The sequence below is a fragment of the Salvia hispanica genome, chromosome 2 (assembly GCF_029641045.1).
Source record: "Salvia hispanica isolate PSC_SH4W2 chromosome 2, Shi_PSC_v1, whole genome shotgun sequence".
Lineage (NCBI taxonomy): Eukaryota > Viridiplantae > Streptophyta > Magnoliopsida > Lamiales > Lamiaceae > Salvia > Salvia hispanica.
In genome coordinates this window covers 4,600,239-4,626,977 of record NC_142693.1, presented here as the reverse complement: position 1 = coordinate 4,626,977, position 26,739 = coordinate 4,600,239, and the positions used below count along the sequence as shown (strand labels likewise).

Here is a 26,739-nt window from a genome sequence, read left to right as displayed (position 1 = left end):
TTCGTTATTTAAAATTTGGCATCATTTGACCCGGCACGAGTTTTAAAAAATGTAATAGAAACTGGGTTGAAAAAGTTAGTGACACGTAGATCCTACTTTTATATCTTAGATTTATAATAAAATGTGAATGAGAATGGGTTAGTGGAATATGAGGGCTACTGTCATCAAAATTATTAAAAGTGAAAGTGATAAATTTTTTGGGACAAATGAAAAAAGAAATAAATGACAAATTTTCAGGAACGGATGGTAAAATAATTAAATGAGATAATTAATGATTTATAAACGAAAATAATAAAATGTGATAATTAATGGTGGAAGGAGAGGGGACGTATTTGTGTCAAGGTTCACAAATTTTGGGGTTTGGTTTTGCACATTTAATTTTGGAATATTAAAAAAAAAAATACACAAACTTAGGTGTGTGGCAATGAAGCAACACACGAAGGTGGGTGGCAATTTCATGACTGTAACTTTGGTTGGTAGAATCTAGTGCATTAACTTCACAGGAAGGTGAGTGGAAATTTCATTATTTGTGACTTTGGTTTAAAATTTTAAATTTATTGTGATCACATGGGGGTCACGAAGGTGAGTGGCAATTTCATTTTTGTAACTTTGGTCTACATTTAATGTGATCGCATTGGATTCTCCTTTTTTAATGAGAGATGGAGGTTAAGTATGACCACTCTATTAATTGGTAGTACTATTCAACTTTGGTTGTAATATTAAAACCCCCCTCACAAAAAAAAATTACAATCTTTTCTTTCTCTCTTGTCAAGATCTGGTTGAGAGATGCTGATGAACTAAGCTATCTCTTCTTCGCAAGAAAGTCAACACAAGGCATCCAAAGCCAAGGATAAGGTACTATCACTTCTCTCATCTTTTGAAGATATTTCAAATCAATATGGCTCATGAAATCGAACAAATCAATACAGATTTCAAGATCATGAGCACTTGGGAAGCAGAAACTGATTCATTCACACTTGATCCAATTTTTGTTGGAAAATATGATGTGGTGGAGGAGGAGAAGGTAGTCGTAGTTGTCGGAATGGGCGGCGTTGGAAATATAGCTTTAACTAGGAAAGTCTTCAATCTTAGACCAAAGATGAAGGCTGGATTTATTTTTTTTATAATATATTGATTCCGTGATCGGTTTTAGAAAAATTCCTACAAGAAGATTTGAAAGATAAAACTTATCTTCTTGTACTTGATGATGTTTGGAATGAATATATTATAAAAATATATGAGTTACTTCCACTAAGGGAAGTAATATTATCATTATTTAGGAATAGGAATGAGATTGCCTTAGTTCCTAGCTTATCTAATGTCTGGTCCATAATCAAAGCAAAAACTTTTGGACATGGAATGTTAGGTCAAAACTTAAATCATTGGAAGAATAATAATAGCATAAAGATATAGGTTTTGCCCTCAATGAAAATTGAGTTTCACGTTGTGGAGGAGGTGAAAATATCTCAAAAATATTGAAAATTGGGCCTTTTGATCATTTGCCTCCACCAAGTGCTTCTTGTATTGTTTGATTTTCCCAAATACGAGAAAATGGAGAAGGGTTCTTGTATCATTTGATTTTGGAGAAGGGAGACAAGTGTTGGAATAACATATTGCAAAAGTATCTCAATGCTCTTTCTTGGTTCATCACATCATGAGTTTGCAAGTAAGTACTATCATCTTTAATGCATTTCTTAGGGAGACCGTTACTATATTTTTATTATAATAACTTTTATGCAGATGAAATCGAAGAGAATGGCATTGTCTTGGGGTTGGCGAGACAGAGATTGACACGCCCTCGTACTCATCCTTAGCCGCGCCTAGCACTCTTGCTCCGGTTGAAGTCCTATTGCGTAGTGAGCTGATTACTCGAGGTCGAAATGATGCGTTTAAGCTTGCCTTGCGTAGGTTTGGCCAAGGAGGCAGTGGGCTCTAAATCCTTATGCAATAGAAGAAACCATTAAGACCAAGAGTTGATGATTCAAAGTCTGTAAAGAGGAATATTGATTCAAAGTTTCATCACTTGTGTTAGTTGTGTCTTCTTTATATCCTTAAGAAGACCTTTCGTTTTGTTAAACATTGTTTGTGAGTGTCAATAATTTATCAATATGTTAACAAAATTTAAATTATTGACAAAATAATTAAGGAAACTTTCTACCACAATATTTTGGTGCATTAGTTTCCATATTACTGTGTAGGATTTTGATTTTTTTAAAAAATTCCTATGTAGGATTTTGATTAATTAAGGAAATTTCTCCCCCTTTTAATAAACCACAAAATTGTGACCTAATTATGCAATCCCAAACCGTACCCCTTCCTCTGTTTTTCGTCGAAATTCCGGCAACCTTGTCACCGGCGCCTCACCCTCCAATTTGTCCAAAACCTAATAAACTTTTGCAATGAAGAATATGCTCAACTTAGGTTACAACATTCCCCATTGCAAGTAAGTACATTTTTCATGCTTAGGTTACGGAAACCATTATATTTTGTATTAAGTGTTTATTACAATATGTCATAGATAGTGTTTAATTTGAATAAGAAAACAGATGATATCATGGAGTACTTATTTTATAAGGAGGTTTAAGGACAATCTGTTTATGGAAGAACAAAAAAAGTCATAATACAATTGCAAAATTATGTATTCTTACAACTTTTGATATTTATTATCTTTATTTCAATTTTGATCGAAAATTCTGCTAGAACTGAGGTACACAAATATTTATGCAGTATATATGGAAAAAATATAAACTGACACTGACAGTCAATTTTTGCTGCTCAGTTCAAGTTCTGCGGGTGATTCTTTACCGGCTGCTGTTGAGTCGCGAAAGGAAAATGTTGCTGAAAGTTGTGTAGAAAGTCAAGAATTTGGCGTGCTGAATTTGGCTGACCGAGACTTGCGTGAGTTATCCTCGAAGCCAGACTATGCTGATTCATTGATCTTATTCCTACAGAGAAATAAACGTTTAACTCTCATTCAACCTTCGTTTTTCGACAACATGCCAGAGTTGCATTTTCTAGACTTATCAGATACCAAAATCAGGAACTTACCTAGTTCACTTTTCAAGATTTCAAAGCTTAAAGTCCTGTTGTTGAGGAACTGCATTTGTCTTGAAAAACTTCAGCCTGAAATAAGAGAACTCAAGAAAATGGAGGAACTGGATCTGTCCGGCACTGAGCTCTACGACCTCCCTGCTGAAATCAGTCAGCTTGAGCATATGAAGAGAATTCACCTATCCTTCTATGGGCCGGATGATGAATGGGATTATAAGCATTTGCCACATCAATTGGTTGCTCCCAGTTTTCTATCAGAGATGAAAGGAATAGAATCACTAAGCATTAGCGTGCACCCTGAAGATCACCGATGGACAGAAGTTGCTGCATGCATAATCAAGGATATTAGCAAGTTGGAGATGTTGAGTTCTCTTCACTTCTACTTTCCAAAAACAGAAATGTTTGAAAATTTCATTGAAACGAGTCATTCATGGAATGATGAGAAGAAGAGCTTGAGCAAGTTTTATTTTACGGTTGGCCAAGATGTGAAGCGAATTGCATCTCGGGTCCCAGAAGAAGTGGAATCATTGTTCAGTCAACATGAGAGATGTTTGAGGTATGTTAACGGCGATAAGACATCCCCATTGGTGAAAAGAGTCATCATTCGTGCCACGGCATTCTACTTGGATCACCACACTGATGTCCGGAGCCTGTCTGAATTCGACATTTCTAGTTTCCAGTCACTGGAATTCTGTGCCGTGCGAGAGTGTCCGAAAATGCAAACGATTTTGGATGAGGAAAAGGCTAAAGATGCATTTCCATGTCTGAAGTCTTTGAGAATCTACTTTGTATGGGAATTGAGACAAATTTGTAAGCCCCGGTCGAAAGTATGGTGATTGAACAGATGCTTTAAGACGCCTTTGAGAAACTTTGAAGCACTTAAACATCTTACGGTCAATACATGCCCAAAGCTACGATTCATATTTTGGGAATCAATGCTTCAATGTCTTGCCAACCTGGAGGAACTTATTGTTAAGGACTGTGAAGTCTTGGAGAAAATAATCAAAGAGGAAAGTAGGAATGTGAAGTACCAACACAATGTCCTTCCGAGGTTAACAAAACTCGTACTTGCCTACCTACCGGAGCTGGTTAGCCTTGGCTGTGGTGTTCGTCTGTCAGAAGAAAAGGTCAGTGTTTATGGTTGTCCCAACTTGAACCTTGAACCAGAAACATAGAGCATACTAATTAGCAGTGTCCCAATTTTTTTTTTTTGTCTTTAATTCTGTTTATGGAATATATTCTTACAACTTTTGACAATACCTTGTTTTTATTTTTAGCTAATATGATCATCTTTGTGTGGGAACTTCGGCTTAGAACTGAATAGCATAAATTTTTCTGTCGCAATAGATCCAAAACTGCTTTAAGATTATTTGACCATCGTCTGCTTCCTAACACATCACTGGTGCCAATGTTTTGGTGTTTTCCATCGGCTAGGAGTTACGTTTAGATCAAAATTTACAAGAGTTGTATGTTTTCTCTTATTTCAAGGAAGAACATCTCTATTCAATTCCATTTTGTGGTTGCTTATTCAATCTTCGATTGATTAGGTAAAGATATGCATTTTAATTTAGTGATTCTAGATTGTGGATCTAATGTAAGTAAGATGAAGTTCAAGAATTTCTTGTCATCAAAGTAGGAGTAGCATTTTGGTTGCAATTCAACCCCTTAGCTAACAGAGTGACCTTACTTCTGTAGCCACTTTATTTGACTTACTCACAATCACAACTAAGACCATAAGTTGTAACCAAAATCCAGTAATTCATAATTGAAGAGTCTTCTTAGTTAGGAATTATAGTTCAAATAGATTTGCAAAGATCAAAGCTTCGATACGGACAGCGAAACGACATCAAACAAGATGAATCAAATAACAAACTGAAAATTTTAACTTGTGAAACTGCAGTTTCAATCCATATTGATTCAATACTTGTACAAACCACATAAATAGAATATGAGATTGTCTCATTTTTATCTTCAAACACCAAAAAGAAAAGAAAGTTCCTCTTTTCTGCACACCATCATCCATACTCTGAAAACCTATAAGATAGGAATGGATATGTAAGAAAAACACAGATGAAGTAACTTTAGTAGATCTCATATGTAAGTGCTAATCAACAAGGACCTACTACACATATAGTAGAATTAAATACATACAAATCAGATGAGGAAATGGGTAGAGGAATATGAACTAGATTTAGATTTAAACAGATCCTTACGACAAAATTTTAGCCTTTCTTTCTAATACACACAAAGTAGTGGTTGGTATATTAAGATTTAGATAAATAATGATTTAGATGTGTAATGTTTGAAAAACAAGGTCTCATTTTTTAAAGCAAAATGCTCAACACCAAAACTTGTAGTACCAACCTTTACTTGCTAGAACAGTACCTCTGATTCCTCAATCATCAAACTCTGTTAAGTAAAATATCTCTAGTGAGAGGATACTGAAAAGTCCAGTTTTGAACATCTTCCCACCGATGCTTCTTCATTTGCCGGAACATTGGTGTTTGTTGACTGATAAATAACATGCCCCGGTCCATTTGATGTTTCCAGAATGTCTTGAAGGCCAGAACTTGTTCTTGACATGGGCTGCTTGTTCTTACCATTGCACTTGTTGGAAACGCTGGCAATTGATGTCTCATGATTGGTTGATCTTCCATGTTCATATGACTCTCCTGCATGGCGGCCTTGATTACCTAATTCTTGTTCCACGACAATGAAGTGGCAAGGAAGAATTTTTTGGTTTTGTTCCTCTGGCAACTGAATCCACCAACTCTCTTCACACTCAACAGTTTCCAACTTGTCTGCATTCCTCAAACTCAAATGAATATCTCGCAATCCATTGCAACTTATTATTGAAATTTTCACCAGAGACCTCCATTCCATAGACGTAGTAGTCTTGCATATGCTTCGCAGCTTTGGCAAGTCCACCAGGTCGACGGTCTTTACCTTGTTTAGCATACTAGATAGACCAACGTTGTCAGCAGCAACATTGTCATTGATGATTTCAACAACCTCAGAACAGTTCTCAACTTTGACGTACTCTAAGCTTGATAGAGTTGTCGCTTGTTCATGATTGAGAATTGTAGTCAACTCTGGACAACCAAATAGTGTAAGTTCCCTTAAGTTTGCAAGACTTCCTGAACAAACCGATCCATTCCAAATAGACCGCAACCTTTGAAGTTCAAACAAATATAGTTTCTCCAAACACTGAAGTACAACAAAATCAGATTCTTCTGTAATTTCCATTTGCTCGTTGATTCTAAGACCATCCACAAAAGTTGTCATATTTCTACAACCTTTCAAAACACAAACTTTTAGTGCTTCGACATTTCTCAAGTTAAAGTCACTCAAGCTCACTACATCCCCGTGGCCAACTAATTCAAATGAGTTGGCCTGCCGCAGTAGTTCTTTTACCGAAGAAATTTCTTCACCAGTGGAGAATCTTAAGAGTCTTTCTGGTTTCGGTGAAATTCCAGAGATTACCGAACCATATGGATATCTCGTATCATAGCAACCAATGGAAATATTAAACGACCTTAAAGTGTTTGTACTCCAATGCGTGTCCGTATTTTGGAGAGATTTGCTTTGAGCAACAAATAGTTCAAGTGTAGTCACATTTGGGAAGTGAAAATTAAGAGTACTCACCTTTTCCAAACATGCAACCTCTTTGACTATTTGCTCAGCAATACTATTCCAAGCTTGATTGCAACACCCCGCCTCAATTGTCAACTCTTCAAGCCGATGAAGACGACTTATGGTATTATAAGGAATCATCATTTCTACCTCCTTACATTTGCCATTGCGGTGGCACCTTGTTTGGCAAAATGAAATACGCAAACACCTTAAGTAAAGCATATCGCCAATTTCACTGGGCAACGAGCGAATTGAAGTTCCACGAATGTCAATGAGTTCAAGCTTCTTCAACTTTTCGACTTTTGGAGGTAACATAACAAGACGACGACAATCATTTAGATATAAACATCTGAGACTGACCAAACTGGAGAAGGAAGTCGGAAGTGATTCTATATTTGCCTTGTGCAAGTCCAAAATGAGAAGCTTTTGCATGTTCTCAAAGAACATATCTCCAAGTGTCACCAAATCGCGATAACATTGCATTAGCAATGTTGACATGTTATCACTTATTGGTTTGCTAGGTAGCTTGGACTTACAACGGATCAATGACATCCTCCTAGCCGTCTTCCAAGTTTCATCAGTAAGGGGTTGAATCTTTTGTGGCATCCAACTTATGCATTCGTTTTCACCTGGATATTCCTGCTCAGCAGCCACTCTTCTGAAGTATACCGGCATCTTAACATGCTCGTCTGAGTGATCTTCCAGCAAATACTGATCCGTTAGCTCTCTCAAAGTTGTTGCTCCACGTTCTCGTGCAGCCCTAAGTTCCGGAACATCTAATTCAAGAAATCTCTCTGCATTCCAACATTCTACAAGATAATCTTTGTAGACTTTTTGATCACTTGAAAACAATGTTACAAAAAGTAGGCATTTTTTCTGACTCTTCTCTAATTTATCATATGCCAGCTTGTAAGCATGTCCGACTCCTTCCAATTTTCGCAAGTTAGCTTTTGTTTCAGATTGCAGAATCCGCTTCACATCACTCCACACTTGTTCATCTTTTTGCCCTTTTAAATGATAAGCTACTAACTTGATCACCAATGGCAGCCCTCCACATGACTCTACTATGCTCTCAGCAATAAGTTTGACACGCGGGTCGTTAACTTTGCCATTAACTTCTAGAAAGAGTTTCATCGCATCAGTGTCCGATAGAGGCTTGATCTCAACCTGTTGATCGGTCATAGATAAGATAACTTTCCTGTTACTAGATGCAAGTACAGCTCTGCCAAACCTGTGGTTTTTATGAGCTCCAACTTTGTCTAAGTTGATAGTTGAAGAGACTTGATCAATCAGCAATAGATACTTTCTATCATAGAGGAAATTTGATATGATTGTTGCATTTTGTTCTATGCTATTTGCTTCATTTCCTATTAGCATTAGTCGTCCCAATATGACATCCTGAATCCCTTTAACAACATCATCTTCTTCCTCATATTGTTTATGACAATCTATCCAAATAACAAAATCAAATTTTGTTATCACTGTCATTCCACAAGAAGAAGCCAAAGAATGTTTGAGCTGATTATTCAACCTTTTCATGATAGTTGTTTTTCCTACTCCAATAAGACCGAGAAGGCCAACTCGTTTGTTTCCATCTTCGTTGAGGTACCTTATAATTTTGTTGACATATTCATTGGATGAAGGAAGATCAATATCATCATATTTCACTTGAATGGGTTCGATTTTTTTGTCACGTAACACGTTTTCGGGTTCCATTTTGCCACTAACTAGAGAGATCTCATTCAGCAGCTCATTAATCTTCTTGCTAAGTGTCGCAAGCTTGAAGAACTTGCGTGTCTTGATGGTTGGCTTTCTTTTCTGCACAACATCCATTACTTTTGTTGCACTCGAAACATCGTGAATCTCAAAACTTGGCAGATCCTGGCAATATCGTTGATACTTGTTGACAAACTCATAGTATCGTTTATGATGAAACTCTATTTGCTTAACCAACACATCGTATTCACCATTTTTTTCTTCGAACACAGCTGCTTCTAGCCTTCGATCAACCTTTTCCTTCCTTGAATAAAAGGTGGCCAACTCTCTAATCATCTTTGTCAAATTGTCTTCTAAGTTTTTGACAAATTCTTTCTTGTCCATCATGTATGAAAACATGTCTTTAAGAGGTGCATACACAGTTGAGGAAGCTTGCAACACCACTTTAGAAACTTCATAAGCCATCCTAGTAAATTTATGTAAGATGGTGCAGATTCACCATGATCAACATGAGCCAAAAACCTCAATATATAGATAATAAAGTAGAAGCGAGAATAAAATAGATAATTATAGAAATAATAAAGTAAGAGTGATTAAATGTGTTCATTTTTGTCAAAAAAATGGAGTATATGACTCAATTACAACGAGACAACAACAAAAAAAAATAATACGACTCAACTCCGGCAGGACATGGAGATTACTACATTTTGTTATTTACTCCTTCCGTCCACCAATAATTGTCTCGTTTTGTCATTTTTCGTTTGTTCACCAATAAACATCTCATTTGCTTTTTTACTACTTTTGGTAATGGATTACACATTCCACTTAACTTTATCTCAATCAAATTTTATTTTAAAACTAATACTGCTATATAAAAGTATAACTCATCTTATTATCTTTTACCATTCACTTTCTATTATATTTTTTTAAATTGTGTCAAGTCAAATTGATCTTATTATTCGTGGACAAAGGGACTATAATATTTATTCAAAATAAGACAATGTTAAAGTGCATTTTTCAAAGTAAAATTTGTGTAATGCAAAACACCATGCACCTTGATAATATATTAGGGTGAGCACAATTTGGTTAATCTTACTATTTGCTATACAAAAAAGTCGAAATACATTTTAAGTCGGGTCAAATTAACTGCTAAAAGTTAAAATAAATAAAAAAATATATTTGTGCTATGAATCTTGAAGGAAAACCAAATTGAAACCGAGAAGGAAAGGTTTTGAAGTATGTGAGAGTTCTTGAGGGAAATGTGTGAAAGATCTTATTGAAGGGAAAACAGAGATTACACTATGATCATCACTCAACAATGAGCTGAAAATCCACACTATATACACCTCTAGCTAACTGCCTTCACACGGCTGAAACAAGAAAAGGGAAAAGGAAAGCCTATAACAGAATACTAACCTCCTAACATCTTCCAACGGCTAGTTCTAGATATTTGAACTTGCTTCCTTCTTTCTCTTCTTGGGTTGGATCGGTTATTGGGCTGGGCTACATTATGCACACACTTCTCACAATTCTCTACCTTGAAGATGTAGCTCAACCATGTTCACAGACATTGATCAACTCCTTACAATGCTCAAACTTCTCCTTAGGAAGGGCTTTTGTAAGCATGTCTGCTGGATTGTGCAAAGTACTGATCTTGACAACTTTTGCATTCCATTTCTCCACCTCATCCCTGATGAAGTGTAGCAGCACATCAATGTGCTTGCTCTGCTCATGGAACACCTGATGCCGAGAAAGACACAGAGCATTACTACTATCACAGTGCCCAGCATCTTGGACTACCTCAAACTCAGCTGCTATCCCTTTGATCCAGAAACTTTCTTTCACTGGGGTTAATGTTATGTACTCAGCCTCTATAGTAGATAAGGCCATAACACTTTGTAGAGCTGACTCCCAACTAATGGCTGAGCCAAACATGGTAAACACATAGCCTGTTTGGGATTTTCTGTTGTCAAGGTTAGTTGCATAGTCTGCATCACGATAACCTTGAATTGCTTCTTCCTTTGACTCATCACAATCTTTATATAGGATACCATAGTTGTCTGCTCCCTTAAGATGTATGAGCACCCTTTTCAATGCACTCTAGTGCTCTCTCCCAAATGCAGACATATATATGCTATATACTCACTGCATGAGAGATGTCTAGCCAGTACAAATCAAGCTCCCAATAATGTTAGCATAGGGAATATTCTCCATCTCCTTAGCTCCTAAATACTTCCTTGAGCTTGATTCTTTGACAGCTTGAAATGCTGAGCAATTGGTGTAGCTACAGGCTTGACATTGCTCATGTTGAACCTCTTTAGCACCTTGCTCACATAATCTGCCTAAGATAGCCAAAGAGGCCTCTCCATTCTGTTTCTAATTATATCCATACCTAGGATTCTCTTTGCATCTTCAAGGTCTTTCATTTCAAAACTCTTATTCAGTCCACCCACTGAATTTCATGTTTAGAGGGACCAGCTATGAGGATGTCATCCACATAGATCAGCAGATATGCTACTTGAATTTCACTTCTTCTCTTAATGTACACACAATCATCATACTTGGATCTAGCAAAGCCACTTATGTGCATCAAATTTCTTGTTCCACTACCTTGGGCTTTGCTTGAATCCATAGAGGCTTTTCTTGAGTAGACACACCTTATTCTCATATCTCTTCTTCATATATCCTTCAGGCTGATACATATAGATAGCTTCCTCAAGATCTCTATGTAAAAATGCAGTTTTCACATCTAGTTGTTGCGCATTTCCCAATCTCTCTAGTTTACCACAGCTAGCAAGATCCTTATTGAAGCATGTTTGGGTAGAGGTGCAAATACTTCATTGTAGTCAACACCCTCTTCTTGAGTGAAACCTCTGGCAACCAATCGAGCTTTATATCTCACATTCTCAATTCCAGTAGACTCCACCTTCTTTTTGAATAGCCACTTACAACTGAACAACTTCATAAACTCATTCTTTCCACCAGTCTTATTTCTGATTAGAGAGTGTATCTCATCATTCATTGCTTCAATCCATTTCTTACTCTCACTAGTTGATACTGCCTCATTGTATGTAGCAGGTTCAGAGTACTTAAGAAATTGTGTCAGCTTCTGCATATCTTGCTGGAGCCCTTCTATTCTCTCTTCAAGTCATATCTCTTGCAAGCTGATAATTCCTCAAATCATCGGTGTGTGCTGGACTTTCTTCATATGTGCGTTAATATCTATAGGCTTTTGAGACTGATCCTCAACATTTATCACAGGCTCAAGAAACTGATCTTGATGCTCCACCTCAACTTGAGTAGAGTCTTCCTTCTTTCCATCCTCATCTGCCTTAGCTAGATATAGCATTAGGTGCTCAATAAAGGTCACATCCCTGCTGATAACCACTTTATGCTTCCCTTCTTCAACACACCACAGCCTATATCCCTTGACCCCTTTCTAATAGCCCAACATCACACACTTGAGAGCCCGAGCCTCTAGCTTTCCCTGCTTGATGTGAGCAAAACACTTACAACCAAAGGTTCTGATTTTAGAGTAATCCCCATGTCCACCATACCATCTGGCTGGAGTCTCACCTTTCAGGCTTGTAGATGGACATTTATTGATCAAGTATGCAGCAGTAGAAACAGCCTCCCCCAAGAATTTCTTGCTCAAACCAGAGCCAAACAATGAGGGTTCTGTTCATACGTTCTGCCACTCCATTTTGTTGTGGAGTGTCTGTGAATGTTCGTTGCCTCTTGATTCCATTTTCTTTGCAGAAAGCATCAAATTCTTTTGACAAATACTCTAGACCATTATCTGTCCTCAAGCATCTCAACTTGGTGCCCTTTTCAGCTTCAACTTCTTTGCACCAATATTTGAACTTTTGAAATGCCTCTGATTTCTCCTTTAAGATGTAGACCCAAACTTTTCTACTATAATCATCAATAATAGTCATGTAGTACTTTCCACCACCAAGAGTGTTTACTGGTGCTGGGCCCCATAGATCTGAGTGTGCATACTCAAGAGGTGAGTTAGAGTAATGAGCACCTGTAGGGAATGGAGTCCTCTTTGCCTTTCCAAGAACACACTGCTCACATGGATCAAGTTTTGTGGTGACATCTCCTAATTCTGGAGTCAGGCCTGATTTTATCAGCTCCTTAATGCTTCATTCTGCTAGATGTCCTAGCCTCTCATGCCACAACCTTATGTCATCAGTTATTACTGAATTATAGTCTCTAACAGTCTGCCAGCAAGTAATAGAGGATATTTCTTCTTTCTGCCACCATAACAACCTTATGCCCCTTTCTTACCTCCATTCTTCCATTAGATGAACTAAAGGTATAGCCCTTATTCTCCAATAATCCTAGAGAGACTAGGTTCCTCTTGACCTCATTAATATACCTAACATCACTCAGCATCTTAACAGATCCATCATGCATTTTCAGCTTCACCATCCCAATCCCCCTCACATTGCAAACATAGTTATTACCCAACAAAACAAAAACAGTAGCCTCTTCCATATCATGAAACCAAGACTAATAGGGACACATATGAAAACTACAACCAGAATCCATAATCCATACACCACTCAAACCACTTTCCATGACATTTAATATTACTGGTGCTGCACATTCCTCAACGCAATCAGAGGAGGGATGAGAGTTACCTTCAGCCTGTTTTCTTTCCCAGGCATAGCAGTCTTTTTTAAGATGTCCCAGCTTTTTACACCAATGGCATGATCTGGACTCCTTCTATTCTGATGTAGAGGCCTTCCCATCATCAGCATAGACCATTGCATCTCTTAGATCATCAAAACTTTTTGGGAGAGCGTTTAATAGCATGATGGCCTTATCCTCATCATTGATCTGAACATCAATGTTCTCAAGATCATCCACAGCTTTGTTAAATTCCTCAAGTTGCTCCGTGATTCCTCTTTCTTCCAAGAACCTATACGAGTACAGCCTCTGCTTCATACACAACCGATTGGCTAAAGATTTTGTCATGTAGAGACTTTCAAACTTGGTCAAGACCCCATAGTTTCCTTTGAAACTTCCCTTATCACCTTATCACCAAGGCATAATATTACCACGCTATGAGCCTTAGCGTGAATCTTAGACAGCTTGGCCTTTGCCTTTTCATTGAGCACTTCATCGGCCTTTTTCTGATCACCCTCCTTTTCTTCCAATCGCTGCAGACAATTCTTGTTGGATTAGCAATGCCTTGATCTTCAATCGCCAAAGCCCAAAGTCATTGCTTCGGTAAATTTCTCAGCCTCCAACCGTGCTACCATTTCTGCAGTTGATCCCTTCTCTGGCATCTTTCCCACAGACAGCGCCAAACTGTTATGAATCTTGAAGGAAAACCAAATTAAAATCGAGAAGGAAAGGTTTTGAAGTATGTGAGAGTTCTTTAGGGAAATGTGTGAAAGATCTTATTGAAGGGAAAACAGAGATTACACTATGATCATCACTCAACAATGAGCTGTGAATCCACACTTTATACACCTCTAGCTAACTGCGTTCACACGACTGAGACAAGAAAAGGGAAAAGGAAAGCCTATAACAGAATACTAACTGCCTAACAATCTTCCAATGGCTAATTCAAGAAATTTGAACATGCTTCCTTCTTTTCCTTCTTGTGCTGGATCAGTTATTGGGTTGGGCTACATTATGCACACACTTCTCACACTTTGTAACAACTAACCTCGGAGTAGTGAACCCATTAGCCAAATCTTTTTATGTAAATTGTAGCTAGATAAACTTTGTCAAAACTTAGTAGTAGTAATTTCTAATATGAATGTGTTGGCAATCAACAAGACCCACAAATCAAACCCTAATCGCAGAGACTAAAACTTGGAAGATGAAAACAGTAAAACAAGGGATTTTTGGAGCAAAAAGAAACTCTCTAATTGAATTGAAAAACTAGAACTACAATTACAATCAAGGCTGCTATATATGTAAATCACATATGCAGTAACTGCTCCTAACCGAATGGAGCTAAACCAACAAACAAATGAGCTTCCTCAAACGGCTCTATTTTCTTCTAGCAAACTAAGCTCTAGCAACGGCTAGTTGCTGCTGTTGTTTCACTTTTAGTCTTCATGTTTTGAACTGAGTGTGGACTCAATCTCACAATTTTCCACCTAAGTACACAACTCAGTTCTTGCAGCAGATGTTGATCAACTTCTTGCAGTGAGAGAGTTTGATGAATTTTTCAGATCTAAGGGAATCAAGAGGCATAAGACCAACAAAGTGGTGTGGTAAAAAGAGGTAATAGGATCATTGTAGAAAGAGATCTGCATGGATAGGAAATGGATAGGAAATTTTGGGCTGAAGCTGCATCTACGGCAGTTAAAATGATCAACAAATGTCCCTCATCTAGCGGTTCTTGCTACTCCGAGTGAGAAAGGGAAAACTCCAGCACTTGATGAGAAATCCCAGGCTAAGCTTGATGATATGCAGCTCAAGGCCCACAGTGCAGTCATCTTGGGCTTTGGAGACAAAGTTCTGAGAGATGTGCAAGAAGCCAAGACATCAATGGATCTATTTGGCTAGTCTCTAGATAGACTTTACCTGAAGAAGAGGCTCTACTCCTACAGTGTTGCTACTGACAAATCCATCATAGAGCAGTTGGAGGAGTTCAACAAAATTATTGATGATCTTGGCTCTGTGGATGTCAAGATTTCTGATGAAGATAAGACTATCTTGCAATGCTCTGCCTAGTTGAGTGATGCCATCATCATCATCTATGGCAGAGACAAGCCTATCACTTATGCAGAGGTTTATTCAGCTCTGATGGCTAAAGAGCTTCAGAGAAATACCCTGATCTTCAAGCCTCAGAGGCTCTAAATGTGAAGACATTCAAGAAGCCTAAATTAAGAATAAGTATGAAGAAAATTCCAAGGCATCCACCTCTGATACCCCAAAAGAAACCAGATCGTGCCACTAGTGCAAGAAGCCTAGGCATCTAAAGAAAGATGATTATTGATGACTAGTGTCAATCATAGGTGTTCTTCCCTTTGCCCTCACATTCAGAAGCTAGGCTGGTGGATTTACACCCACTTCCATGCAAAGCAATCTTTCTTTGGATGCCCAGGCTTCTTGCACCATTGCAATGATCCGGTTTCATTTGGGGTATCAGAGGTGGATGCCTTGGAATTTTCTTCATACTTTTTCTTGAATTAAGGCCTCTTGAATTTGTTCTCATTCAGAGCGCCTCTGAGGCTTGTAGATCAGACCCCTTGCTGGTATTTCTCTGAAGCTCTTTAACCATCAGAGCTGAATAAACCTCTGTGTAAGTGATAGGCTTGTCTCTGCCATAGATGATGACATCACTCAATTGATCATAAGAACTAGGAAGAGCATTGAGTGTCAAGATAGTCTTATCTTCATCATAAATCTTGACATCCACCGAGCCAAGATCACCAATAATCTTGTTGAACTCCTCCAGCTGGTCTATAATGGATTTGTTAGTAGCAAGACCGTAGGAGTAGAGCCTCTTCTCCCGGTAAAGTCTATTTGCTGGAGATTTAGCCAAATAGACTTCATCTAATTTCTCTAGAATCTCCATTCCTGTCTTAGCTTCTTGCACATCTCTCAGTACTTTGTCTCCAAAGCACAAGATGACTGCACTAGAGCTTTCCCTTTCTCACTATAAGTAGCAAGAACCGCTGCCAAACCTTGCTGGATCAAAACTGCCTTTATCTTCATCTTCCACATGCTAAAATCATTTTTGTCTGTGAATTTCTCCGCATCTAGCCTTGTTGCCATCTCTGATACCGTCTAAACTTCTGCAAACCAACTTCAATTTCCCACCGGACGGCGCCACTTGTTAACTCAGCACACAAGACTCACAACTCTTTGGTATTCTCACTGTAATTTACACAGAACATACCCACCGAGCACACACAGAGAACACACACTAATCTTGAAGAAGAGAGAGTAGTTTCTTGGAGAAAAAGGAATTCTCTTTATTGATTGACTCACTAACTAACTAGATACAAGCAAATGAGCTATATATGCGGCTCATACAAGTGGTAACCGCTCCTAACAGATTTGGAGCCAGCCAGAGCATTGACAACTCATACACTAATAGAATATCTAACTCTAACAGCTAGTTTCTGATTCCTGATTCCCTCTTTATCCTTTAATTCTTCACGTTTTAAGAGCTGACTGTGGACTCACTTCTTATAATGGTGAATCAATTGGACTGGGAATTGCAACAACTTGATCTCAAACTGTTTTTCTCAATGGAGATCTTGAATAAACTATTTTCATGGATCAGCCTGAGGTATATGTGAAAATTGGAGATGAAGGCAAGGTCTGCTTACTAAAAGGAGCCTTTATGGACTAAAACAAAGTCCTAGGCAGTGGAATAGGAAGTTTGATGAGCAGGTGATGAAGATTGGTTTCACAAGAAAGTTTGATGATTGTATCTACATAAAGAAGAAAGGCAACACTCGATATGCTCCTTGCTTGGACCATATATGACTGAGATACAGAAAGTCAAGGCAGGTTTGAAGTCTAGCTTTGAAATGAAGGATCTGGGTGAGGCAAAGAAGATCATTGGAATCAATATTCATAGAGATAGAGGCTGTACGAGGTTGTGGCTAATTCAGTTTGATTATATTGAGAAAGTTCTGAAGCTGCTACAACACCTCTATCACAAAGTTTTAAACTATCTAAGGAACAGACTTCTAAATCTAAGCAAGAGGAAAATGAGATGGAGTCTATTCCTTATGCTAGTGTGGTTGGGAGTATAATGTACACTATGATATGTACAAGGCCAGACCTGACCCATGCTATCTTAGTTACTAGCGGATACATGGCTGATCCTAGGAGAGAGCATTGGAATGTTCTTAAGTGGATAATGAGGTACATGAAGAGCACTGGTAGCTGGGGGGTATTCTGTTCAATGGTTTTAATAAGGAGGGTGAGGAAGTAGTGGTGGGCTACTGTGATGGTGATGCAAATTAGGCTACAAATCTAGATAATAGATAGTCTCAAATTGGCTATTTGTTCACTATGTTTGGTACAGGGTCAGTTGAAGCCTAGAGTGTTGTTGCTTTGTCAACAACAGAGGCAGAATATATGACATTAACAACAGTTCTACAAGAAAGCTTTTGGATTCAAGATGTTATATTAGATTTTGGTTTTGATCAGAAGAGCATGGTTGTCCATTGTGACAGTAGCTCAGCTATGTGCTTAGCTAAACATCAGTATTTCCATGAGAGGAGTAAGCACATAGATGAGAGACTACATTTTATTCGAGATGAGATTGAGAAGGGAAGAGTGAAGGTGGTCAAGATTATCGCCTTGCACAATCCAGCTAACATGCTCACAAAGTCTCTAGGAAGAGACAAGTTTGATCATTGCAAGGAGCTGATCAAAGTTTGTTGCAAGAACTGAAGTGTGTACTCAGGTAGAGAATCGTAAGAAGTGAGTCCACATTCAGCTCTTAAAACGTGAAGAATTAAAGGATAAAGAAGGAATCAGAAACTAGCTGTTAGAGTTAGATATTCTATTAGTGTATGAGTTGTCAATGCTCTGGCTGGCTCCAAATCTGTTAGGAGCGGTTACCACTTGTATGAGCCGCATATATAGCTCATTTGCTTGTATCTAGTTAGTTAGTGAGTCAATCAATAAAGAGAATTTCTTTTTTCTCCAAGAAACCACTCTCTCTTCTTCAAGATTAGTGTGTGTGCTCGGTGTATGTGTTCTCTGTGATTCACAGAGAAACAAAGAGTGTGTGAGCCTTGTGTGCTAAGATAACAGTTTACATCAAGAGCAAGAATGGAGTCCCTGTTGCCCTACCTTTTGTTGTATGAGGATGATATGCTGCTGCTTGGGGCATGTATGACAGAAATTCAGTCAGTCAAGGATGATTTAACTAAGGTCGTTGATATGAAGGATGTAGGAGAAACAAGAAGAACCTTGGGCATGACTATCACCCGATATAGACCGAAGAGGCTAATTTGGCTTACTCAACAAGATTATGTCATAATAAGATTGAAGAGATTCAAGGTGGAGAATCTAAAACGAACTGCTACACCCATGGCTTTACATTTTAGACTATGTTCTGATCAGAGACCAGAAACTGAGAAGAAAAAGGCTGATATGCATAAGATCCCTTATGCCAACATCATTGATAGTATTATGTATGCTATGATAAGTACGAGGCCAGATGTAGTTCAATCTGTGAGTGTAACTAGCAGATTTGTGGAAAATCATGGTAGAGAACATTGGAGTGCTCTCAAATGACTACTGAGATACTTAAAAGGAGCTGGAGATTTTGGCATAAGTTCAGAGGTGATGATCAACATGTTGGTGATGTATTGGTTGGTTATTGCGACTCAGATTTTGCAGGCAACATTGATAATAGAAGGTCACGGTCAGGGTACATCTTCCCCATGTATAGATTGGCCATCAGCTGGAATTCCAGCCTTCAACATGTAGTGGCTTTATCAACTACTGAAGTAGGGTTTATGTCTTTGACTGCTGCAGTAACGAAGAGTTATTGGAACAAAGGCAATGCTGCTGATTTTGGTGTTGTGCAGTCAGCTGTGGCAGAGGCGGACATAAAGAGAGCCATGGGGGGCCCATGGAACCCCCAATATTTTTTAAAAATTTTAGGGGTATTTTAGTAATTTCACATTAAATTTAAATTAAATAATATTTTATATTAAATTAGAGTTAAACCTAGATAATTAATATCCCAACTTTGATCCTCTCGGAAATATTCACTCCAGCCGCTACCCTTTCTCCCCCTTTCTCCAATTATCCAATACATAATTTAATATTGCAGAACTCAAAAAATGAGTATGTACCTCGAGGAAGAGTACGCAGAACTCAAAAAATGAAGAATCTCCACTATTATCGAGTTGACATATTTTGTTATGTGATTGACATGCAAGCTCAAGAGTTAAATCATCGTTTTGGTGAAACTAACACAGAATTACTTTTATGCATGGCATGTTTCGATCCTAGAGATTCATTTTCTGCATTTGATTTGGAGAAGCTGCTTCGCCTTGCTAGTTATTATCCATCAGAGTTTTCTGGAGTTGCTTTGTATGAGCTTGAAAATCAACTTCAAAGCTTTATTTATGATGTGCGGATAGATGAAAATTTTTCACAGGTATCTGGGATCGGTGGTCTTGCTCAGAAGATGGTTTCTACAAGAAAGCATGAAAATTTTCCATTGGTTTATTTGTTAGTCAAGTTGTCATTGCTCTTGCCGGTTGCTACCGCCTCAGTGGAAAGAGCATTTTCAGCAATGAAATTCATCAAGAGTTCTCTACGTAATAGTATGGGAGACCAACTATTACAAGATTGCTTAGTTCCTTACATTGAAAAGGATGTTTTTGTTAATGTTACTAATGAAACCATTATGCAGCGATTCCAGAAGATGAAGAATAGAAGAGAAATGTTATGATATGTTTGTTTTTTACTTTAATACTTAAACATTATTATTTAGTTTTATATTTTTCTAATTTTATTATAAATTATTTTTGGACCCCCCATCGTAAAAATCCTGCGTCCGCCACTGAGCTGTGGCAATAGGTTGTGATAACAACAGCGCGTTGTGCCTTGCAAAGCACAAGGTATATCATGAAAGAAGCAAGCATATTAATGTGCGTTTGCATTTCATAAGGGAGCCAATAGAAAGAGGAGAGGTGAAAGTATTCAAGGTTCGGACAGAGGAGAACCCAGCGGATATACTGCCAAAGGACAAGTTTGAGCTATGCAAAAGCTTGGTGAAAGTTTGCAGGTTGGCAACTGATCAGCCATCGAGCAATTAAGGTGGAGATTGTTGAGTGATTAGCTCGATCACAGCCATGGATTGGTGGACTAAGCTAGAAGATGGAGGACATCAAGCCATTGATCAGCTCAAACAATGAGGAACCGTTGGATTTGAGATTAGTTTGAAATGGATTATTCCTAGCCATCTGATGTAAGTAGTTATTTGTTTTGCTTAAGAGTTTATATACTCAACTAGTTTAGGGGCTAGAGTTGTTATTCATTCTTCTCTCTCGATTGTAAGCTCACTACTTCGATTTTTCAGTTCTATGCTTTCAGTAAAAGATTTGCTTCTTCGCTTCAATTCGTCTTCAAATAACTATTAGTCTTCATATTCCTAAATAATTTACCAGCAAAATCCAAGATTATGCACATTTGACAACAGATGGTATACATCATCGTAAAATTGACAAGGATACTCTTCCTAAAGCTCAAGAAAAACAAAGTCATAATTCTTTGAACCATGGAAAGTAAATTCGAGTAATTAATTAGCCGTAATCAAGGAAAGTAAGTAAAGTAACGATTAAAGAATAAAGGATGCAAGCTTAGATGCAAGCTTACCTCTATTTCTTCAACTGAGAAGTCTTGTGCTTTATCTGCAAAAAAGCAAACACTTTAACGTGATGATAATTGATCATTTTCATATGCAAATTTAAGTCAATCGCTGAAAACAATCTGTCGTCTCATCATCTTTTGCTACATTTATTATGAATTGAAACTTTCAAAGACTCCAACAGCAACCTTTTTTTAATTATTCCATTAGGTAAGTCTATTTCTCTTTTCCCCTACAAATACTTTTCCATCCCTCAGTATGTGTTCCATTTTAATTCGACCTGAATTTTAAGAAATATAATAGAAAGTGGATTGAAAAAGTTAGTGAAATATTAGTTCTAATGGCGCAAAAGTGACCGGGACTCCTAATGGCGGACGAAGGGAGTAGCTTTTATCTAATTAAATTGAACCCTAATTTAATATAAGCTTGAATTGGAATATTATTATCATCCGCTACAGTAATAATATTGATTTACCAATCCAAATCCGCAATTACAAGTAATCTAGGTTTCCCCGTTTAAATAATTATTTCCCGCGCTTAAGACATAAATATCCATTAATTAATAAAAGTCTGCTATGGACTTAATTAATTAACATCTTATTCATTTCGAGAGTGGGTTCAGCAAGAAACGTTTATTTATTATTCATGGAATAATTAAATTTCAACTGGCTAGTTTTCCGAATAATAAAACCTTGTTTCTAGCTCCTCTTGAGGACATTATCAAACCAGACTCACCAGGCGCGCTATTCAACATAATAGCAATCCTAGCACCGCTAGATATTAATTACCACTACCCGCACCATTTGATAAGTCAAACTAATGCATAATTCATAATGTATGCCCACGGCTAAATATATTGATTAAGAAATGGTAGTTTATAAACAACTAGTCTTTCAGTAGATAGCATAAAGACACATATTGCTGTTAGATCCATTCAATTTTATACCATACCAATGTCATCATATTTCAATAAGGCTTAGAAATAATGGAACTGACATTGCAACCTTTCGCGATAGGTAACCAAAGCCTATCTAGGTTGTGAAATTCTTCTTTCTCTTTTGCAAAGCATTGCATAGAACCGATTGTAGTTACCTTAAAGTGGACGACGCCCACAACCAGTCTAATAAGCAAAAAACTTAGGCTTTGTTTGTTTCTTATGCATTTAAAAAATGTTTGAAAAACATCTTTCAAATGCACAAGCAAACACAATGTAATAATAATACTAATTCTATTCGTGCGAAACTGCTCGAATAATACTGAATCGGTTTAAAAGTGGAATGTCGAGTTTTTGTATACAAGCAAGAATCTATTCGTGCTCGAAACATGCTTTTCAGTATACCAAACCTAACAGTAAGTATGATGTTAGTTTAGTTATTGCATTGAATCGTGTGCCTGTGTGGTTTGACTATATCCCCGAGAGGTGTTCAAGAAAAGTTTATTATTCAAACCCGACTGGTTTGGAATTTATTCCAAGAATAATAATAGGAAAGTATATTTTAAATATACATCTCGAACTGGACAAACTCTTGGAAAATAAAAAGATATTGATTAATTTAAAGTCCATAGCAGACTACAAATTAATTGATGGATATAGCTGTCTTTGACACAGGGTCACCCGGACGGGTGAAGGTGTCAAAGCATGGAGCTTCTAGCAGTTTATACCCATACGGGTATCTTTTGGCCACTCATGGCCACTCGGACGGGTTCGACAGTCATGCGTTTTGTAACGATCAAACACGATTTTTGAAAGTAAAGAGTAAAATAATGCCTAGGTGAAGGATTATTCACTCCCAGCCGCCTCCTACACTTCCACACACCCCAAGAGCACCTCTGAGAGAGAATTGAAGATTGAAGGTTCTACATTGGAAGATTGAAGCTTCACTCCACAAATCTATCTCACAAGAGTACTTAGTATCTTTTATTATTGTATTTGTTGGATTCCTTTGTGTTAGAACTTGATTTGCCATGAACATGAGTAGCTAAACCCTTTTTGTAGAATTCTTGATGATGATTCACTAATTTCATAGTTTTTATTCAATCAATTTGTTCTTACTTTGCTCTTGTAGTTGAGTGAGGTATTTGATCATATCGTGCTTTTGAGAGTTAGGGGTCAAGGGTTAGAAGGGGACTTCAATCCTAGCGCATAATCTACAGGTTTCTTGCCTCGGGAAGGGGTTTAATATATATTTGAGATTGACTTAATAACTCTAGGGACACTAAAAGGTAAGACAACTAGATTGGATAAAAGCTTGGAATTGTGCATCAGATCCTTAAGTTCTACATTTTCTCCATATTATCTTTCCACAACTTGTTCACGTGTTTTTAATTGTTTACTTGCTCATTATATGCTTTTATAAGTGTTAAAACAAACCAAACTTTTTCTGATTGTCTAGTTAGTACTCCCTCCGTCACGGCTAAGATGACACATTTCTTGATCGACACTAGATTTTAGAAGTTATTGGTTAATGTATTTAATTGGAGAGGAAAAATGTGGGTGTGAGTATTAAAATAGAGATAGAAAGGAAGATGAATATTTTAATAGGAGTGAGAAAAAGTGGTTGAGTGTATTAATTGGAGATAGAAAATTTCTAAAAAAGAAAATGTGTCATTAGTTGGGACAAACTAAAAAGGAAAACGTGTCATCTTAAGTGGAACGGATGCGGTAGTTAATATTTGTTCGTGCTACTTAAGTTGGTACAAATTTGTCTCTTGGGATACGATACTCTTGCTTAGTTATTGCTGCACTAGCCACGTACACTTGCGGGTATTACTTGTGTTAAAATAAGTTGAGTCAGATGCGGAGCTTATGGCTCTTCTTCAAGGCTTATCTGGCTATGAAGTTCTCTACTCACATTTGGACAGAGCTGGACTCGGCGACTCTTGTTTCTTCACTGTCATCTTGACAATTTGGTTCCGTTGATCCAAGAAATTATATGGCTTAGATTCACAGCTTGATCTCTCAGCAGCAGGTTCAATTCTCACACATCTACAGAGAGGGAAACCGTGCTGCCGACTTTCTTTCAAGGGGGAGGTGCAGACCCTGCCTTGTCCTTCTATGGTTCAGTCTTGCGCCTCGGTTTTTGAAGGCGCTTGTTAAGATGGACTAGCTTGGTTATCCTAACTTACGCTTCCGACGTAGAGATGTGAATTGATCTTGTTATTATTTTAGTATATGATACTTTGTTTTTAGCTATTCCACTTGTTCATCCTAGTTTTAGTTTAGTTTTGATAGTATGAGGGTTCTCAAACCGTGGAACTTCCAATTTATTGTTTCTTGTTCTATCTTTGGATCCAAGTCACTTTTGGGCTTGAGTCATGTTTTGGAACGATATATTTTGATTTTATTCAAAGGTTGGGTGTCTGAATAAACATAACCACCCCCCACCCTCCTCCCCGATATTTTTGGTTATAAAAAAGATATATTCAAGACATGGCGTTGTGTTGATATGTTTGATTCAATGTGTTGACATTTTGATCTAAAACCATAAATTTAGAGCTATTATTATTTTTTTAATGTTAAAAAAAATTAAAAAATGAATTTACACATGACAATTTCTTAGATCAATAAATCTTAAAATCCTATAATATTAAATTAACTATAATTAATAATTAAGGAATGTGTTAACAATAGATCGTACCTCTAGACTAGTAATTATATACTTGGCTATGACACTCTGCAAAATGGCTAAAATATTTTCCATCTCCATCTATACGATCAAACATATCAAGCAAAAAGAGACAATTAAATGCTTCACATAGTTTTTCGTCAATCATATTGCACACCAGTAACTTTCCCTGCCAGTTCACATTTTCTCAAAGTGATGAAACTAGTAAATTAATCTGGATTATATCCGGTTTGTAGATACATGAATCACAGGGTCAAAGAACATATTAATTTCTCAAACTTTAAAACCTTATTCCTAACAAATTAACCAGAAAAATCCAAGATTATGAAGATTTGACAACAGATGGTATACATCATAAAATTGATAAGGTTAGTCTTCCAAAAGCTCAAGAAAAACATAGGCATGATTCTTTAAATCTTGGAAAGTAAATTCGAATAGTTAATTAACCGTAATCAAGGAAAGTAAGTAAAGTAGCGATTAAAGAATAAAAAGATGCAAGCTTACCTCTATTTCTTCAACTGAAGTCTAGGGATTTATCGCAAATTCTGAAGTGATGAAAAATTGATTTTTTTCCAGATGCAAAATTAAGTCAATGGCTGAGGTTAGTCGGTCATATCATTATCTTATGCTTCATTCATTGTGAATTGAGATTTTTAAAGGCCCCGCATAGCAATTTTTTTTTATTATTCTACTAATTCAATTTTTTAAATAAATTAGCTAGTATGTTGTGAGTTGAACTAGTGTTATTGTAATTTTAAATTTAATTAAATGTGTTCTAATTGGAATAATTCTTTAACTTTTATTGAAAAATAGTACTCCCCCCGTCCCCCATAATTTGTCACTATTTGATTTGGCACGGATTTTAAGAAATGTAATAGAAAGTGGGTTGAAAAAGTTAGTGGTACGTGAGTCCTACTTTTTTATATTAGTTTTATAATAAAATGTGAGTGAAAATAAGTTAGTGGAATATGAGGTTCACCACCAAAAAAGGTAAAAGTGAAAGGTGACAAATTTTTAGGGAGGACAAAAAAGAAAATAGGTGACAAATTTTCAGGGACAGAGGGAGTACTATATATATTCACATATAGGGATGTCAATTCAACCAGTGAGCTGACCCGAATAGCCCTGTAAATTAGTGGGGTTAGGGCTATAATTTTGTAACGCAAATACAAAACGGGTTAAATGGATTGATAGATTAAACGGGTTGGCCCGAGCGGGTTGCGGCTCGGCCATATAGGTTGCAACTTTTAATAAAAGAGTGAACTACATTAAAAGTATCTGATTTTTCACTTTCGCACATAAATGAAACATGATCTTTATTTTATATTGTTTTTGGTACCTATAAATCACATTTTTTGTATCTGATGCGATGTTAACCCCAAAATTCCCTCTAAACAAATACATTTTCCCATTTGTGTCATACACAAAACTAGTACCAAAAGTGATATTATAATATCTTTTCTCATTCTCCTTAATCTTTATACTATTATTATTAATCAAATACTCCCTCCGTCCCGCCATAAGTGATGAATTTCGTTTGGGCACGAGATTTAAGAAAATGATATGTATTGAGTTAAAGTAAAGAAAATAAAGTACGAGAGAAGAAAAAGTAAGAGAGATAAATAGATAATAAAGTAAATGAGGGAATAAAGTAAGAGAGAGTTAAAGTTTTGTTTTTTGTGTGGAGATAGAAAAAAGTAAGAGAGAGTAAAGGATGTGTGGAAAAATGTGTTGACTTTTACTAAAAAATGAAATGACTCTATTACTATGTAACGGACGGAAATGAAAAAACACCCCTATTATTATGAAACGGATGGAGTATTACACATCAATATGTAATAGTGACCTATATTTGGCAGCACTGAGAAAAGTTAATTGTCGTGCTGTGAGAATAAACCTTGATTTACAGCCTCCTTATACGACCTCTGCCAAAATTATCACGTTGACTTCGTGGTCCACGGACCAAAATACCCCTCCTTTGATCCGTTATGAGATTTAAAAACCTAACTTTTTAGTTTGTGACCTTATGATTCCAAATATATTATTTTAGTATCTTTTAGTCCCAAGTAGGATCACAAACTTATTAATGTATTACGTATAGAATCCGAAAAGAATTTTATGGAAATGTAGGGGATCGCAATTGGACTCTAATCCTAGATTATAGTTAAATTATTAAATTAGTCAAACATTTTGACGGTTAATTTTAACAAAAAAAATAGTTATTTTAGACTTAAAATATATTTAGGATCAAAAGGTCACAAAAATATTTGAGGTCAAAAAAATTTTAGGACAAGTGTAAGGGAGTGTCCACAATAATGTTGCCGCATGACACGGTGCAGCCGCAGCGGCTATTGCTGGACGGGAACAGCCGTGGAGGGGGAG

General features: G+C 37.0%; 3 protein-coding genes across 9 annotated transcripts; 2 read left to right on the top strand and 1 right to left on the bottom strand.

Moving 5' to 3' along the window:
- Positions 1 to 653: 653 nt before the first annotated feature.
- LOC125185143 (disease resistance protein At4g27190-like) lies at positions 654 to 4,078 on the top strand. Of its 3 annotated transcripts, XM_089065920.1 has the most exons (4): positions 657 to 855; positions 930 to 1,666; positions 1,741 to 2,898; positions 3,004 to 4,078. In XM_089065920.1, exon 4 carries the CDS (start codon positions 3,147 to 3,149, stop codon positions 3,885 to 3,887), a length of 741 nt encoding a protein of 246 aa, XP_088922046.1. In that variant the 5' UTR covers positions 657 to 855; positions 930 to 1,666; positions 1,741 to 2,898; positions 3,004 to 3,146; the 3' UTR covers positions 3,888 to 4,078. The 3 variants fall into 3 exon arrangements, with proteins under 3 accessions (XP_088922045.1, XP_088922044.1, XP_088922046.1); XM_089065918.1 differs by having other exon boundaries at positions 656 to 855; positions 1,741 to 4,078; XM_089065919.1 differs by having other exon boundaries at positions 654 to 855; positions 930 to 4,078.
- Positions 4,079 to 4,897: 819 nt separating this feature from the next.
- Positions 4,898 to 24,989, bottom strand: LOC125201570 (putative disease resistance protein At4g27220). Of its 5 annotated transcripts, XR_016135024.1 has the most exons (5): positions 24,862 to 24,939; positions 24,370 to 24,438; positions 20,740 to 20,774; positions 5,416 to 8,866; positions 4,898 to 5,085 (listed from the first exon to the last, which is right to left on the bottom strand). XR_016135024.1 is itself a non-coding variant. In XM_048099742.2 (4 exons), the coding sequence occupies exon 3, from the start codon at positions 8,863 to 8,865 to the stop codon at positions 5,479 to 5,481; it is 3,387 nt and encodes a 1,128-aa protein (XP_047955699.1). In that variant the 5' UTR covers position 8,866; positions 20,740 to 20,774; positions 24,862 to 24,989; the 3' UTR covers positions 4,898 to 5,085; positions 5,437 to 5,478. The 5 variants fall into 5 exon arrangements, 1 of the variants encoding a protein (XP_047955699.1); XR_007172937.2 differs by lacking the exon at positions 24,370 to 24,438 and having other exon boundaries at positions 24,862 to 24,989; XM_048099742.2 differs by lacking the exon at positions 24,370 to 24,438 and having other exon boundaries at positions 5,437 to 8,866; positions 24,862 to 24,989.
- Positions 18,639 to 19,882, top strand: LOC148931459 (uncharacterized). The gene is made up of 2 exons (XM_089064792.1): positions 18,639 to 18,909; positions 19,131 to 19,882. The coding sequence occupies exons 1-2, from the start codon at positions 18,639 to 18,641 to the stop codon at positions 19,811 to 19,813; spliced, it is 954 nt and encodes a 317-aa protein (XP_088920918.1). The 3' UTR covers positions 19,814 to 19,882.
- Positions 24,990 to 26,739: the final 1,750 nt, after the last annotated feature.